At 33.2% G+C, this 17,496-nt stretch overlaps 2 protein-coding genes and 1 non-coding gene across 5 annotated transcripts in view; 1 reads left to right on the top strand and 2 right to left on the bottom strand.

Moving 5' to 3' along the window:
* The first annotated feature begins 649 nt into the window (after positions 1 to 649).
* Trnas-cga (transfer RNA serine (anticodon CGA)) lies at positions 650 to 731 on the top strand. Its single transcript has one exon. It is a non-coding gene; the product is annotated as a tRNA-Ser (tRNA).
* A 590-nt stretch (positions 732 to 1,321) lies between these two features.
* On the bottom strand, positions 1,322 to 4,585 carry LOC144476352 (MD-2-related lipid-recognition protein). The gene is made up of 4 exons (XM_078193147.1): positions 4,369 to 4,585; positions 2,606 to 2,731; positions 2,362 to 2,531; positions 1,322 to 1,480 (listed from the first exon to the last, which is right to left on the bottom strand). Exons 1-4 carry the CDS (start codon positions 4,568 to 4,570, stop codon positions 1,397 to 1,399), a joined length of 582 nt encoding a protein of 193 aa, XP_078049273.1. The 5' UTR covers positions 4,571 to 4,585; the 3' UTR covers positions 1,322 to 1,396.
* A 7,116-nt stretch (positions 4,586 to 11,701) lies between these two features.
* The window catches only part of LOC144476285 (uncharacterized), a 33,744-nt gene continuing 27,949 nt past the window's right edge, over positions 11,702 to 17,496 (bottom strand). For all 3 annotated transcript variants that reach the window (XM_078193010.1, XM_078193009.1, XM_078193008.1), the window contains exons 12-15: positions 17,218 to 17,397; positions 16,568 to 16,672; positions 16,162 to 16,362; positions 11,702 to 14,987 (exon numbers count right to left, since the gene is read on the bottom strand). In XM_078193010.1, coding sequence (XP_078049136.1) covers positions 14,826 to 14,987; positions 16,162 to 16,362; positions 16,568 to 16,672; positions 17,218 to 17,397 — 648 coding nt within the window. In that variant the 3' untranslated portion in view covers positions 11,702 to 14,825. The remainder of the gene's footprint in view (positions 14,988 to 16,161; positions 16,363 to 16,567; positions 16,673 to 17,217; positions 17,398 to 17,496) is intronic.

Raw genomic sequence — 17,496 nt, forward strand, 5'->3', positions numbered from 1 at the left:
CTTCTGGGTGACAAAAATTTGTATTAAGTGCTAGCAGAGACGAGGTATACTACTACTATACCTCATATGTGCTAATATTTTCAAAGAATAATCGACTGTAGGTAACACTTGTCTACCTGTTTCAGTGTTTTACCACTTTGTTGATTGCTGCTGTTCTTGCATTTTAAATAAAAAATAATTATTAATTGTTAATTTTATAGTGGATTTTGCACATAGTATTGAGACCAAAAATTTGTCAAAATAATCTGACGTGTCCTAAACATTTATTCTTCTCTCCTACTTTATACTTCTAAACCTCGTTGAATCAAAAATTGAAAATAAATACCTTATTCATATTGCTCTATCTTATTACAGATTTTAATATTTATTGGGTAGGTTAATTTAATCAATATCCGAAAGAAATTCAGAAAAGAACAGCAGTAACTAATCACTTTACATTACCGTATTGCAAATCATTCTTAATAACGTTAATGTTAATAATTAGTAGCTACAATTTAGTTAACACCACTTTCATTGTGTTATTTTCATTACTTTCATTATTTATTTAATGTACAATTTTTGTTTAGTGATACAAATTGTATTTTAGTTATATTATAATGATAATATTATATTTTCCGAAATTTCGGATAATGTAAGGGTTGGAACGTGAGCTGCGGTGTCCGAGTGGTTAAGGAGTTGGACTCGAAATCCAATGGGTTTTACCCGCATAGGTTCGAATCCTATCCGCAGCGTTTCTTTTTAAGTTCTTTTTTACGTAAAATACTAATACGAAATTACATGAAAGGCAGACGAATTTCAAAATTCTAGCAAGTTAACTCTTTCGCAAAGGATATCGTTATGAAAACATCAAGCTCACACATTTAATCACTAAAGTTGCAAATACGGCATTTAATTATACCATAATAAATTATAAATTATAATAAATTATAAATTTTCAATTCGTTATCTAGTAATTTGAATTTCTAGTTTTTTAAGGACTAGATTTTATTTAAAATCTAGTCTATTTAAAATCTCTAACCATTTGGTTAGAAAACTGTTATCCGTAAATGGCTGCAAGTATAGGTTAAGATTAAAAGCAGAAGCCAGAGAAGTGTTTTACGAGTCTGTGATTAAAATTAAATATTCTTTTTATCACTAAAAGAAGGTCTAGAAACTGTGACCTCTTACATATTACGTAATTCATATAAGAAGTTTGTGAGCCAGCTTAAACGTAGAGCGTAAACCATGTTAGTATTTACAAAATATTTATGATTCACTATATAAATTATACGGACAAGATGAAAGTGCTAGGAAACAATGTTGCGGAAGTAACAAGAAAATGTTTCTGTTGGTTCAGTATTGGATTTATTCGATTAATTTATCGAATCGAGAATTATAATTAATTGAGCATCATAAATTACTTTGTTATCTTAATTTGGTACATAAAACAACACTCCTGATTCTGATCATTCCATATTCTCCATTTGAGATCATACATTCTCTGAAACAGAAATAAATATCGGTCAGTATCAATACTATCATGAGAAATTGCAAAAATTATTTAACATAACTTCCGTGCATAAATTAGCATAGAATTATTAGCATATAATGCAATTGAACAATATTTATAAACAATTTATGTATCTAGTGAAAGCTTTTTAAATTAAAAATAATCATCTAGAAGAGAATTATCAAGTCACAATATTAGGTGTGCCTTATTAGTTGATGTTTGAAATTATGATCGCTATTAAAAAAACTTATGAAGAAATTTTTGATTGTGGTTTTTAGATATTTAGAACCGAATAGATTTAAACATATTATTATTAGAACAGTTATTATTGTACAACAACTGTTATATATTATTATCATTATGATTATAATAGTTTTAAGAACTGTTACTAATGCCACAAGTGTCTAATGTCTTTCCATTCATTTTTCAATATTTACGACAATAAATAATCAGTATTGCTATTATCACTGAAATATTTCTCAAAAATACGTATTTAACTATGAATTACAAATTGTCAAAAACTATGACTGAATTGTTGGTTTGCTACTATATTAACGTTTCATTTATTGGTTTTTCAATTTTCAATGATAATGTTATAATGCAAATTATCTTCAAATTCTCTTCTTAATAATAATCACAATAGAAATAATTAAATTACGTTTCCCATCCATTAGAAATGATTTAAATTATGAATTAGTTCACAATTGAACAGCTACTGTTACTACTACTGAAAAGATTCTCGGTAGTTCTTTCACTATAGATTACTAATTTCCGAAAATAATTAAATCATACCTATTGAATACTACTACAGGTATTAGGAAAGTTTTCTATCAATTAAAAATCGTAAAATACATCGACGGAGTTTTACTTACAACAGGGTATTTCTTTAAAATTGGTATTTCTGTGTAGAAAGTATGTCGTTCGCCTGCCTTAAGTGGACACGTCATCGATAAACAAGCATTAGGATCCATTCCCAGGAATGGGATATCCGTCAATTGACTCGCCCAAAATACTCGACCGGTCATTGTGTCCGACGAGAAATCTGCGAATATAATGCAGCTTGATTAGTAATCACTTCCTACAAAAAGTTACTGCAAAGTCGCCTGAAACACTTACTCGGTGTGAAATGAATAGTCATATTTGAGGTAATCCCTCGTTTTAGTTTACATGGTTTCGATTCCGCAATTTCCTTACAGGGATCTATGTACACTTCATCGATTGTGCAATTCGATACAACGTTAGCTGAAACAAATATATCGTGGAAATTACAACTCATCGAAATTGCAACATCGTCTCGTTTATTTTCTACTGCGCTGTTACAGTACTCTGAATACAGACATATTCATATATTTTATTTATTTATTCGCGTATGTATTAAATAATTATTTATATGTAACCTACCGAACTTAATAGGGTGAATGGTATACATATACTAATTCACAAATAACTATTTATAAAAAAAAATGGAAATAAGATTTTCATTCCGATGTATTATTTAATGTAATTCGATAACGAAATTGTAATTTGTTTATATATGTTCCAAATAAACATTCAGCTTGAAAATCGTTACGTGACAACACGTTTATCTTGGTTGTTTGTTTCCTTTTCAATAACATATTATTTAAAATTTTGTATGCAACTCGAACAGATAAATATAACAGGTTTTTATCAACAAATTTGCAAGTAGCTTATTCATTCACGAAACTAAAATAAGGATAAATTCATACAAGTGTGTGCACGAAGCACCTTATATCCAAGATACGACCAAATATTTGACCCCGAATCACTCTTTTGATAAGTGAACATCTGGCTGTTACGGTCCATAAATAACATTTGATAGAAAACGTACGACCTTACAGATACTGTATGGCGTATGGCATAAAGTTGAAATTTATCTAAGTCAGACGATTTCAACGAATTGTATGATTCATAATGGCAACATCTGGCGAAGGTGGTGATATCAAGCAATATACATATAAAAAACACAAGTGACCACATTATACAGTTATAAATGCAATGATTTTTGCAAACAAGATTTGTTCCTTTTTTTAATGTGCCAAATTTATCAATAAAGTTACGAAGTCGTGATAATTTCGAAATACATATTCTATAATAGATTATTTGTAAGTCATATACTTATAAATATGTGTATACTGTATGCTGTATGTACATATAAATAGTATCCAATAGAGAAATACGTAAGAATGATAACTTAATTGCTACTATATATCAGACGGTTTATGTTTACCTAGTTCTGTTTTCTTATAAATGCGAGTAATCCTTGGGACGCGACGTTCGTTCTCATGCCATTTCAAATTTAAATCATATCCTATTGTCAAACTTGCAGATCAATTTTCTCTGTTATAATACTGTACCCCTTTGAAAGTCGCATCATTCCAGGATACAAAGAGCAGATTCGCTGGCACCTAGATATTCTGATTACGATCAATAAGCCCCGAGATATTTAATCGACCGATTCCATCCCCGATTTCAAGGGTTATTTTCGCCACTTCAAAGCGAACGATCGTGGACATGAAAAAATACGCGTCCCATATTTTTTTCGAGCACCGTGCCATACGAAAAGCGCATCACAGTCGGCGTTCTTGTCACTTTCCCGATTTGTATACAGCGGAAACAAAGGGAACTAGAAAATAAAATTCTGCTACCCGCGGTCGGAAAAGATTGAATTGAAACTTCTGCTAACGATCTACCAAATATTTGCACAACTTTCAAACCGTGGGGACAGTTTTTGCTCATCGAGACCAGGCACTGTACAATTCGACACCTAGCTGGAATTCCGCTGCCGCCGGTAGACGACTATTTCTGGGTTTCGTGTACTGCTGGCTGATCGATTAGGATCACCGTGTTTCGATACTCACGATCAGAATACGGACACGGCCGCGGTGGCACGAATTCCGCGCAGACGGCCGACAAGGCTAGGGCCAGGAAGACGATGACAAGTTCACTGTTTCGGTTCATCCTCGCCGGATGTTCGTTACGAAGTGAAGAAATGATGACTCTCGGTGGTCGACTAGAAGGCGAACGATTCGCCGTCGAGGGGAGCAGCCAGAGTGGGGCCATAGGTCAATTGAGATTACATCTTGGTCCTGAGGAAATGTATGCACCTCGTATGTCTTCTTTGTGGAATCAAGTTGAACTTTGTATCGTTGCTATATCCTATTCTTAGATCGGCTACTTATCTACCGATTAGTGTGACTTTGTAGCAATTCTGTGGCCTATTCAATTAGATCAGTGATCCCCGAGTATGCTCCTCAAAAACTTTCTTTCGTGGAACCCGCGAACTTGGTCGCTATAGTGAATTGCATCAATTGATTCATTTAAATTACGGATCTCTGTAAAAAATAGAAATTTCCTTTAATTAAAGAGAAATGATCTTTTGAGAACAACTCTGATAAATTGAGAAGAATGTAGAATAATTATAAACACTCAATTTATCGAAAGCATAATAATAGGCTTTACAATATAAGTCGAAGAGAAGTTTGATCATTTTCTTTTAAGGAGGGGTATTCAAATTTTGAAAAAATATATATCTGTAGTACTTTTTACACAGAATCGAATTATATAAACATTAATTTTCCTACTTCAAAATAAAAATCCATACGCAGTTTTATTCAATATTACGTACACAAATGGAACCAAAAAATTCTAATTAAAATCTTCGCATTTTTCGAGTTATTTTGATTTTAACATTAATTAATTGTACTATTTTATTTTGTCGGATCTACTGACGTTGTAATCGATCCCAATTGAGAAATAAGGTATTCCCGAGGTCATTTAAAGTAACTTTTTCCTTTACAAAAATTTTCTCCGGGACGTAGTTAATAAGTTATTAACGAAAAACTAGGCTTTGTTCGCTCGTTGGCTCGGCTGCCTCTCACCTGCCTTACTCGCCTCACATTGGTCATAGTTTTTCGTTACTACAACGTAAACAAAGCCGATGACTGAATTTGCGATAAGAAAAAAGTTACTTCAAATGACCTCAGAAATCTTTTATTTTCTGATTGTGTGTAACTTTTTGGACACCCTCTATAATTGCTTGTAATTTCAGTTTGTCAGAGATATTTTAGTAATTAAGGCGCACTGCGATAATTTTCGTAATTTGGACAGTGTTCGATCGTAAAAATGAGTCGAGCGAAGAAAAATTTGGAAATAAATCGTAATAAACAAAGGAAATAATGAAAATATTTTTGCGGGAAACAACATACTGCAACGGATAGCATGATATATGATAATTTCATTTTATAAAATTCTCACTCAACTGTATTTCTAAGGAAATGTGGTCACATTCGATACGCTTTATTTGTGAACAAAGATTGTTGAGACTAGAAATAGCGATAACTGCATATTGTATTTGTTCCCAAACAGAAGAACACGTAGACATAGTAACTTCCGACAATGTTTGCAACCCTGCATTACAACCTGTATTGAGTTGTGAGGAACAAAAATTATACGATCGGGAAACGAATTTTGTCTACCACCAGAATTTTGTGAAGCTAAATTATTGTTGCTCTGCATTACAGTGTGTTATTTCTCCCGACAATATTGCAATAGTTTCCTATGTCAGTTACGATTTATTCCACTATTTTTGATGCGTCTATATTTATGATCGAACACTTTCTAAATTACGGAAATTATCGGAATGCACCTTAAATACAAAAAGATCTGTCACAAACTGAAATTACAAACAGTTATATACTTATATTTACATTATGTAGGTTAAAGTCAGTAGATCCCACAAAATATTTTCAAATCTAACATGCGTCCTAAAATAACTCTAATAAAAATAAAGTTTTCAAGCTAAAATTTTTACTATGATTCGTGTACGAAATATTGAAGAAAATTCCTTTTAAATCTTGCAATCTGATAAAACACAATCTGACAAAAAAAAACGTATTTGTTACTCGAAAATGGAAATAGAGAAAACATGACTGCTTGGATCATAGAACAGCTGCATGACTATAGTGCTAAATTGAAGCTTTACTGATTGATGCAGCAAATAGTGCTGTATGCGGATCGTTTTCAATCGATCTATTTACATGCAGACTGCGTTTAGATAATAATGAATTCAGCGGTTCAGTTAATTGAAATTCTACTACACCATAGAGAAAGTAACTCAACTTTATGCGAAGTTCAAACAGTTTCTTACCTGAGTTAATCAAAAAGTTCAAGTAACATAACAAATGATCTGTCGTAAGAAATTCTGATCAGATTACCAGTTACTTCTTCTCATTCGATTAAACGTAAACACTGAAAACTTGAACTAGAAAACAAACAATAATTTAAGTCCAAAATATCTTATTAAAATATATATTAAGTGAAATAACGAAAAAATCTAAGAGAGAAACACTTTCACTCGAACGAGAATAAAGTTTTCAAGCTGAAATTTTTACTATGATTCGTGGAAGTGATATTGAAGAAAATTGTTTTTAAGTCTTGCAATCTGATAATTTTGTCACAAAAGTATTATTACTGAAAAATGGAAACTAAACTAACGCAAAATTATTTACAGATATCTAACCAGAAGAATAATACAATATTTAAATCTTTGCTTTAAAAACATATTATCTTTAATAAAGTCTATGCTAAACTCCTATAATCTTTAAAACAAAAACGATTAAAAAACGACATAAAAAATACCTATGCTCTAAAAAATGCTTTTACTATCATTCTATTCAGATCGAATAACGATAAAGTTAATGAATTAATAATTCTATTTTTAAATTCAATCAGTAAAATCTGAGTATTGTAGGAATTCCTTACCGCAAAATATGTTTTCCTTGTCTGCCACCGAACGGATCGTTTGTTTATTACTAACTGGTCCACGAACAATATTAGGCTTCTCGAAGATGTACCCTTCGTGCATTATAAACAGCATCCGCCTTTTCTAATTGAAGAGACTGCGGCGTTTGATCTCATTAACAGCGTATTGTGATTTATGCGCGTGTTTTTGAAACAAATGATTTGCGATTGCTCGGATTACAACTTTGACGTAAGCGTCTTTGTATGGTATGTCATTGACCGCGCTCCTACTGACCTGAATCATGCGTATCGCTATTGGTACATTAGAATGAATGCGGGAAGTTTGTAATCGTTAATTGATACCTTGACTTGATATCTTTCTTTTTAATTCCTAATAAAAACGCTATACCACTTTTTTGGATAGTACAAACATTTTTTTAACATCTATTGAAAATTTCACATTGTTTATGTTTTACAAGTTAGCTGCTTCGACGTTAATTAATAACTGGTATGTTAGGTTCATAAGTGATCCCAGCGTTGTATTTAAATTATATATCCTTGCCAAAGTTTATATTATTTTATACACCAGTTAAGATTAAGAATTAATAGATACATTGTCTAGAATTCGATTAACAGATCTTTTTGCGCTATTTATTTGAGGTCTATAGTGTACCGAATATTTTAATTATTTTTATAAAAATCATTGTGACAGCTAAGGCTTAGTATTTTTAAAATATGATCAATCTCACTAACAAGATATTAAATTTATATTACTCTTACATCCTGAAATGTTAATAATGTTGAGAGTATCGCAGAACTAGCATGTCTGCAATCAAACAAATTTTTCTTGATAAGAAAAATTGTTTTGAAAATGTTTCTCTCAACATTATTAACATTTCAGGATGTAAGAGTAATATAAATTTAATATCTTGTTAGTGAGATTGATCATATTTTAAAAATACTAAGCCTTAGCTGTTTAACGTTTCTGTTACGTTCGCGGCACTCTCGTGACTCATACTATATTCATTACTGGAGCAGATTGGAACAGACTGCAGTGTCCCACTAAACAAAAATAATATTAAATTTTATTTCAATGACATCATAATATTTACAGTAGTAGTACTCTTTAGATATGCTTACTCAGTTATACGCAACGATCAATGTAATTGCGTTATACATTACAGTAATTAAACAACATTTAGAAGCGACCATATTATTATTGCGATACTTACATCTTATAATTTATTTATGCCGGTAGAAAACTAAGGTAATAAAATGATTTTTTTCACAGGTATTACAAGGTCTATTGATCGCATCGGATAATAGATGAAAATTAAATAATATTAAGTGTATAATGAATACATTTTGGCCAAGTGTTCTTTAATCTCGATTAATTACTTTTCATCGCAAATAAATTATTATGCGAATATATTCGAGTGTCGTATAAAACTATTGTAATAAAGTTCCTCTTGTTGACAGTATTTCGTAGATTCCAGTCTACATATCCTGCTACTATTTAAAGCACGTAAAATACACATTCTTCATGGAAACATTCTTACAGTTTTATATTACAAATAAATGATCTCTAAAGTAAAAGTCTTAGCTTGAGTGTAACTCATAAAATATAATAGTAAAAATATTTCTATTGCTGACACAGACATTTCCGTGAACTGCTGAGAGTGTTTCTAAACATTTTAACAAATACAGAATATTATTCAACAAATGATACTAAGTGTGTGCTAAGTGTGGTACTAAGTACATAAAACAAGGGACACATAGAAAGTTTCTGTGATAATTTATTTCCCCATTTGATAATTTCGGCAGACTTAAACGATTTTACTTTTACGTATTTCATCCACTCATTTCTATCACAATCTAATTATGACAGATATTCACTTTCTTAGTAATCGTTTTGGAACTAGGTCTTATGCAACATTTATTACGTATCATAATTATGTCCATAGGAACAGATTTTCTCGCAAACGACAATTGTTTATTTCGATCTCTGGTTTCAAGCTACGAGGTATAGGTGTTGCTTACAGTTACGGTTCAAAGCGGTTGCCTAATCGAAACTGAAATTTGAATGCTCCCTAAATCGTTAGAGTTCCATCGTTCAGAAACGACGCGTTAAATCTTTGTGGCGCTGGATCCCTTTCTACCATTGAATTCGCAATTATCGAGTTGATTTTGTATCGCTTTGAGCGCCATAGCAGTCAGCATCAGACATTAGTTGCGAAGGTTACGTCTGCACGAGCATCCGTACAGTCACTTGCGGCATATAAAACGATAGAAGACTCTGTTGCAATGACAGTGCCAGAAATAAGAGTTCGACGATCGTTCGAGTGCGGTCATTCGGTAAATTAAGCCAGAGGCCGGCAAAGGGACACAGTAGTCGCGCGGTCTCAGATGACCAATCAAAGACAAGGCCTCTGGAAAAATAATTGGACACAATTGTTAAATTGTGCATTTCCTGATAAAAGTAGACCGGCCATGCCGGAACACGGTCTCGTTGACAATTTTGCCGAAAATTTTTAAAACGCGCTACTGCTTGCCCCGAAAATATCTGATTTACCAGTGCAAATCCGCGAAAGGGCGAACTTTTAAACATTTATGCACATGCTATTTTCAGGGTCAATCGAGAATCACTACAGCACATAATTAAACACCGAATTGTCTTATTAGGATATATCTATTCTCCGACGAGACTGATGTAATCACAGTTCTGTCAAAAAGATTTAATTGTTACGGTTTCGTAGGAAATTGTATGCATCTTAAATGTAGAAGGTAATATCAGTATAGTCAATATTTATTATTTTTACTTAAATTCGCGATTCCAATGTTCCCCTCATTGTGCTCGTAATGTGAAATACTGCATTTACCCAATATGGAGTAACGTGCTATATCGATTTTACTCATTTGAATGCATTGCCTTCATTTTAAAACAAATAGAACTTATTATCTCTCATACAAAGGATAAAGTTTGTCATTTCTCCGACAACGACGAACAAAAAGCATTATAGTTATCGATTAAAATTAATTAATATCTCTATAAAATTGACGCCTATGTACTTGTTGTTCTAATGATATATTATAATTGACCAAACGTTTATTTTAAGTTTGAATTCAATTTTTTATATCTGAACAAAAAATATCTTTTAAAAGTTTTTCCGTAATTGCTTGTACTGTTATAAAATGATCTTTGATCTCATTATGCGCAGTACTTCTCAGTATTCCTCATAGGATTTTCTAATTTAATAGTGTTCCACATTAATAAGAATGTATTTTATTTTAAACTAACTCACCGTGCATTTTTGTCACTTTTTGTACTTAGAAGTTACAATGACGATCACATTAGACTGTATTCGACTTCCTCGAAATCTGTCCACAAAAATTGCGCCTGGCGTTATTACTAGTACAATAATTACTAAAGTGCTCAATTTATCAATTCTTGTAAGATAGAACGGAAAGAATAATGTCTTTTAACGCCTTGACTGATAGTCCCTCGTATGAAGACGACAGAACTATTTGTTCATATATAGAAATTATTTTTTATGTAATTGTACCAAGTAGTCTATTATTTAATTAGAATCTGCAAAATGCCAGGAGCTTGCAAACAATCATTGCTACACTGGAGATTTAAAAATTGTAAACAGCAAGAAAATTACATGAATTTATAATCTAATTTATAAATAAAATATATTCTTACAAAATAATAATTAATTTACAATTCAATTTGTAATTATAATACATGATTATACGATATTAACGAATTTATAATCATAATATATTATTACAAAATATTAATGAATTTACAATTATGATACCATTAAAATATTTCCATTTTATTAAAATGATTGAAGAAAGAAGAATTTTTGTATTTCGTTTTCGCTTGTTGCAATGGATGCAGAAAATTCTTACTCTGTATAAATATCTATTCTTTCATCGAATAAATTACTTTAATACCGTGCAATTTTCTAAGTTGCTGTATTGGTGAAAGTGTTACCTTAAATTTTTTTAATTTAGTTTTGCAATTTCCGACTCACCACGTCTACGAAAATTGTTTCTAAACTATCCGGTGACCGGCGACTAGTTCCTAGTGGACCAACCACCCCACCCAATTGAATAATTGCAAACTGGTCGTCGTTGAATCACACGATACGCAAACCGCCGAGTGATTTGCTGTTACGTGTTCACTGTAAGACCTCTCGAGTTGTCTGTAATTGGAACTGTGGCCAACAATTAATTGACAATCGATCATGGTACTGTCGGTCTCCTTGTAACAACTGCGCCAACAGCAGATTTTTTCCAATTGTTTATTAAATACAATATTTAACAACATGATAATATAATTAAAATGGTACAAGCATTAATAATGTTATTAATCGTGAGAAAATTGAAACGTTCTTATTCTTAAAAAAAAAACAATTAACAGTTAAATGATTAACTGTACAGAGCTCGAACGAATTCTAGGAGATTCCAACGTTTAATGAAGAATGCGATTAAAACTAAAAAAAGAAAAATGGAATAGCAGTTATCTAAGTACCACTTAACAATAAATAATTAGAGACGAACGATATCTTGGTGTACTAATGTCTATTTTACAATTGAATTCGATAGCAGGGATTGATATCAATTGAGAACTGAAGTGGCATTCTTTTTCTTGTGTACGATCGCGATCATTGCCAGCGATTGTGTCGATATGATCTTCATTGCATAGGAGCAGATATCGATTCTTTGGTATCAAGTGCACGTGCATAGGCGTGCATCCGAGTGTAAAGTTACTTTGCATCCCAAGCCGGGAGAAATCTATGTTCAATGTTAACCATGTTATTAACCGCTACGTTTAACTTGAGATCATTGTGACAAAACTGTAGGAGTTTCTTTTATTAAACGATAGCTTCAATAATGCAGTTTTAAACTATGAACTTATTCAAAATTGACTTTTCAGACATTCTTAATTTATATGCATTTCTCGGGTCTTTAAATGTAGATTTGGCAATATGGGAAAAATTGTTTTTCAAAAAATTGTGGGAAGGGACCAATTCTCGGGATATTACGCCATCTGCGAAACCAACGGAGCCGCGTTTAAAGAAAAATGCGCATTTTCGACAAACGCCGCTTTATATTCAGGAAATCGATACTTGAAGTAGGACGCCGGCATTCATGTCGCAAAAAGTGGATCGCTCTTCGACTTAGCTCTCCACTCTTCTAATTCCATACTAAAAACGACAAGATTTTTGGTTTTCCTGTTTTCGATTCTATTGCAGCCAATGAACGTTCAAAAATACTCTGGTTGAATCACCATAATTTTGAACGTGCTTATTATTTCTAGATACAACAGACGTGTTCGCGATATGCGAAAATCAATTACACAGTTTCAAATTGGCATACTCATTTCTTTTTAAAAAATATGTCCAAATTTCCAATTTTCAGTTGTCTGAGCAATGAACGACCCTACTTCATTACTTTTGTCTCTGGAACAATGGGTCATTATTTTTGATGACAAGAAAAGTTGTTTATTCTGTTGAAAGATCCGCGAATAGAACTGCAAACTTTTAAATTGGAATGTTTTCCAGTTTCCCTCCAAGAAATTATCAAAGTTGCCTTCATTTCTCAGCTGTCATAGCTGGAAACCGACCCTAATTGATCGTTTTCCTCCACGGGATATTTGACCATTATGCTCGCGTATAAAAAATGTATTTGTCCTCTCTAAAAATCCGTGAACACGACTGCAAGTTTTGAAATTGCTGAGTCTGGTATTTTTCTGTTGAAAGACTCCCAAACCTAGTTCCCTTTTTCGTCTGCCAAAGCAAGAGGACGACCCTAATTGATTATCTTCGTCCTCAAAGTAGTTGATGGTTCGCTGCTCGGGCACAATAGATTGCGTTCCCATATACAGGGTGGATCGTAGGAAATGGATACTTAAATGCCAGAACTGAAAACTAAGAGAATCTTTTTATATAAAATTTATGCTATTTGCGAACGGAAATACGGACGGTATAAAAGAGTCTTTCGTTTCGATGATATTCTCAAGGTCACCTGAAAGCAGCCGACACTCTTCCAAGCACCGTATTCATTGCGACCTTGGCTTGAAACGTTTAAGTCGGATGAACGAAATACGTAACCCAGGATGCAAATTGAATATTGTTAAAGTATTTGACGATCGTGTTCTAACAAATACGAGTAACACCTGACGAAATAATTTTATTTCTGCTCCATCGAATGGGAATCATGGGTGCACACTACATCGCCGACAACGTCTGCGCGTCTCTTTGGCAATTTCATTTTTGCTTCTCGTTCTCAACAATACGGTCGCGTCAACAGCTTGAGCTTTTCTGCGGCTCGGCGGAGTCAACGAAACAATGACCTGACTGATCTTTTACGATTCGCGTTGCACAAACTCACTCTTTCCACCTTGATCAATAATTTAGGCCGCTATTGATCATAGTTTGGTAGCATTCGGTAAAAATAGCGGCAAATCGAACATGCCTTCGCGAAATACACCTTTGACGATGGAACTATGGTAAACTTATATTTTTGAGTGCGATTGGGCGAGTGTCTCAACAAATTCAAGGTGCGAGCTTTCTCAGAGGAGAAAATGAAGATTCATTAATCTACACGAGTGGACTATTTCGATGACTCCCTGAGACCACTGATTAACACTTGGATTACTTCATCTAGTCGAATTCATTGATCGAAACTGTACAATGCAGTCTGCGTAACGATACATTACCTATCCTTGTCGCGTTATGCTTAACAATTTATTATAAATATACAAAATAGAAAGCTTAATACTACGATTTCCTATAATCAATTTCTCAATTCGATTATGATACAAAAAGTGATGACTTCGCCACGGTGAAGCGGACAAGTGTTTTCTTTGTATAAATAGATAATTGATTTTGTTAATCCGATATGTTGAATGATATTTACATTCATGTTAGTATTTTGCCTTTTCATTCTCTGTTCCGGAAGCGATGAGATTCGTACGTGTGAACAGCGACGTTGTACAAATTGTTAATAATTTATAATAAATATGGAACGCTCGGACAACAAAACGTACAGTTTGTATAGCTTGCAACAATGTGTATTATCCATTCTTTCGAAGAACAACTAATCCATCTCTCTCTCGTTCTCTCTCCCTCTCCCTCTCTCTCTTTCTGCTTGGTTACTAGTTTCTTTAGCACAATTTTCATTAAGTGTAAATAAATTAACCTATGGTAAAGAAGTAGTTACGGCGAACCTCATGGAAACGTACAGTAACGTTAAACTTTCCGAGTTTAAAGTTTAAAGCGTTGCAACAGTATTTTTGTTTTATCTTGCGAGTAGACTGAATTCCTATAACATACACACATTCGCTCCTAGAACTTAACAATTTGCTATTTAGTACTTCTAAAAACATAAATTCATTCACTCCATTATTCTTCATCGTCTTTTAAACCTACCAACGATAAGTGAAACCACTGTCGATCGTCGCTACTCCGAAAATACGAGGAGAAATCGTCTCCTAAATATTTGCAACCCCTATTGGCATCCATTCCCGAACTGTTCCTTCATCTTGAACACACCGAGGAACTCACACGACGTAAATCGGGTCCTTGCACACCGATATCCTCGCTTCCTGAAGGATCCTCAACCTTGGACCCAGGGGCACTCCCATTTTCTGTAACCTCTCTTCGCTTAGATAAGGAAGCTCCACCATTCCAACCTTCTCTTTCTCGAATGCATTCGCATATTTCTGAAAAAAACATATTATTCATGTTAAATGCAAGACTACGAGTAATTCAGAAAACACTTGCGACGAATGTATAGTTTGCAAGGCTACACTAAATTTAAAATTTACCACCGATGATTGATGCATAGTATCTAAGATTATAATAAATTCCGAAGGTATCATTGGTGATAAATTTTTGAACACTATTTTATTACTATTAAATTTTAACACTAGTGATAAATGTACAATATATAAGACACCGATCAATTCTAAACGTGCTATTGTTGATAAATGTATAATGTGCAAGGCTACAATAAATTCCGAGGTATTATTCGTGTGAAATGTTCAAAGTAGAAGGTTGCAATAAATCCCCTTCAACGAATCCATGTTATTCTGGACAGACGATTTAAAATAAAGATTGTCAAAATTAAGACTGTTTCATAAGATATATATGTATAAATAATAACCACCGTACATATATTATTTTCTTGCAATATTGAAACAATGTATCATTCTATTCTTTGATTTATATAAGGTATACTAAAATAAATATTATAAATTATCTTCTTTAATAGCAACTTCATTTTCGTTTAATTAAATAGGGCAAAGGAACTAATCATTTAACGTTTAACAACTTTTGAGACAACTGTACAATAAAAAAGAATGATTTAAGATTATACTCTATTGAAACAATTTTCGACACTTTATTTTGTGTTTTATGAGGACCTAAAATGTTTTAAATGAAACTACCGCCTACAAAATTGAACAAAAATCATAATAGTATAAAAAGTTACGATCAAAAATCATAAAAATGATTAGTCCACTCTACGCACTTATCCACGATTGAATAAAGCAAGATACTAATATTAATGAAGATTTAATAACTTCGTCATTTGAATTGCATCTGGAAAAAATATTCGTCTAACTAGTAGTAAAATACTATAATATTAAGTATCACTATACTATAGTTTATATTTGTATGATTTGAATACATACTTATAATACAGTATATGTATGTATAAACTATACTTACTATAGTACTACACTATACTATGTACTATACTATATTATACATTATGCTATGCCATAACATAAAAATCAAAACAAGAAAATATTTATCTTGTCTAGAGGAAAATTTTTCTTGTAGTTTAGTTGTTAACGGTGATGGTGAAAACAATTTGAGTTCGTTGAAACGCACCTCATACCCAAGTTCCCTCAGGAACAGTCGAATGAGGGGTGGTTCCGTGCCGAAGAACTTGGTCAGTTTTTTCACCCTGGAAGGATTCGAGAGGGCAGGTAACTCCGAGTCCTTGATCAACGGCTGCGACTGTGACCTCACCATCGCCATGCTCGTCTGTGTCCTCAGTGCCGCAATCTCGCCCCTTATGTTCTCCATTTCCTGCGAACACCTGGTAGTACTGAATTTTGGAAATTCCAGTTTCTCCTACCGCCTAGTTTACTCGTTCAAAATTCTTATCTCGCTCTTTCTCTCTCTCTCTCTCTCTCTCTCTCTCTCTCTCTCTCTTTCTCTCTCTCTCTCTTTTTCGTTTCATCATTCTTCCGAAACGTAAGTTCACTGTGAAATATTAACGAGGTTTTCTTACCTGTATCATCAGATGCTGCGTCCTCATCTCCGAACTCAGGTGAGCCACCGACCTCGCCAGTGTGACCACATGGGACTCTAGTCGCTGAAAGCGCTTATTGATACTCTGTGAACAATTATGACAAATTACTAAAACTACAAAATCAATCCTTTGTGCGAATAGATTTTTCGAAAAATATTTATACCACGGAATAACGTTTTCGATCAAATATAAAATAACACAACGGTGGAAGTGATTACTGTGCTCAAGTAGAATTTGACATAAGATTTACTTGCACAGATTTCATGAAACAAAAATTTGTAAACTTCACAGTACCATAGTTACCCGTAATTTTATTATGTCCTCTGAGAGGAGACATACGAGTGCAAAAGGTTAAAGGAAGAAACTAAAAATTTATATAAAGACTTCTTTGTAGGTGACAAATATGGTATGCCAAATATTTAGTTTACTAAACCGCACAATATATAAGTAACTGTAGATTTCTTTCTTGGACCGTGAAATAGGATGCAGAGTTTTTATTTGAAATTTCTTGTCCCGTTGGCAGAGGTATGAATTTGCATAAATTCCCTGAGTATGATTATAATAACGATAATGCGCAGAGAATCGTCGAAATGAAACAGTAAAACAAACACTCACGACGACGAACTGACCTTAATGTCTTTGGCTTTCTTCATTCTGTCGTCGATCGCGTGGGATCTGCGTTTGTCATGATGCCTTGTAACTGGTCTAGATGAAACAGATGACGTGGGCAACGACGAGACGGAACCGTAACTAATAAGGCCTCTGGTCTTCCGTCTTTTCTTCACGCTGCCGCCAAGCAGTTTTAACACCTGAGATCACCAACGAAACATTAATATAGAAATAAATGAACTTGATCAACGATGTTAAAGTACTGAATTTATTTAAATTTTCATACAGACAGTAACATT

The sequence above is a fragment of the Augochlora pura genome, chromosome 10 (assembly GCF_028453695.1).
Source record: "Augochlora pura isolate Apur16 chromosome 10, APUR_v2.2.1, whole genome shotgun sequence".
NCBI classification, from domain to species: Eukaryota; Metazoa; Arthropoda; class Insecta; order Hymenoptera; family Halictidae; genus Augochlora; species Augochlora pura.

Bases quoted from the DNA above. Each gene is read 5' to 3' on its own strand.
- LOC144476352 (XM_078193147.1), bottom strand. From the start codon at position 4,570: ATGGCCCCACTCTGGCTGCTCCCCTCGACGGCGAATCGTTCGCCTTCT. The intron at 2,532-2,605 runs GTAAGTGTTTCA...TTATATTCGCAG, and splicing joins GACTATTCATTTCACACCGA to ATTTCTCGTCGGACACAATG. The intron at 1,481-2,361 runs GTAAGTAAAACT...TTTCTGTTTCAG, and splicing joins TTTTAAAGAAATACCCTGTT to AGAATGTATGATCTCAAATG.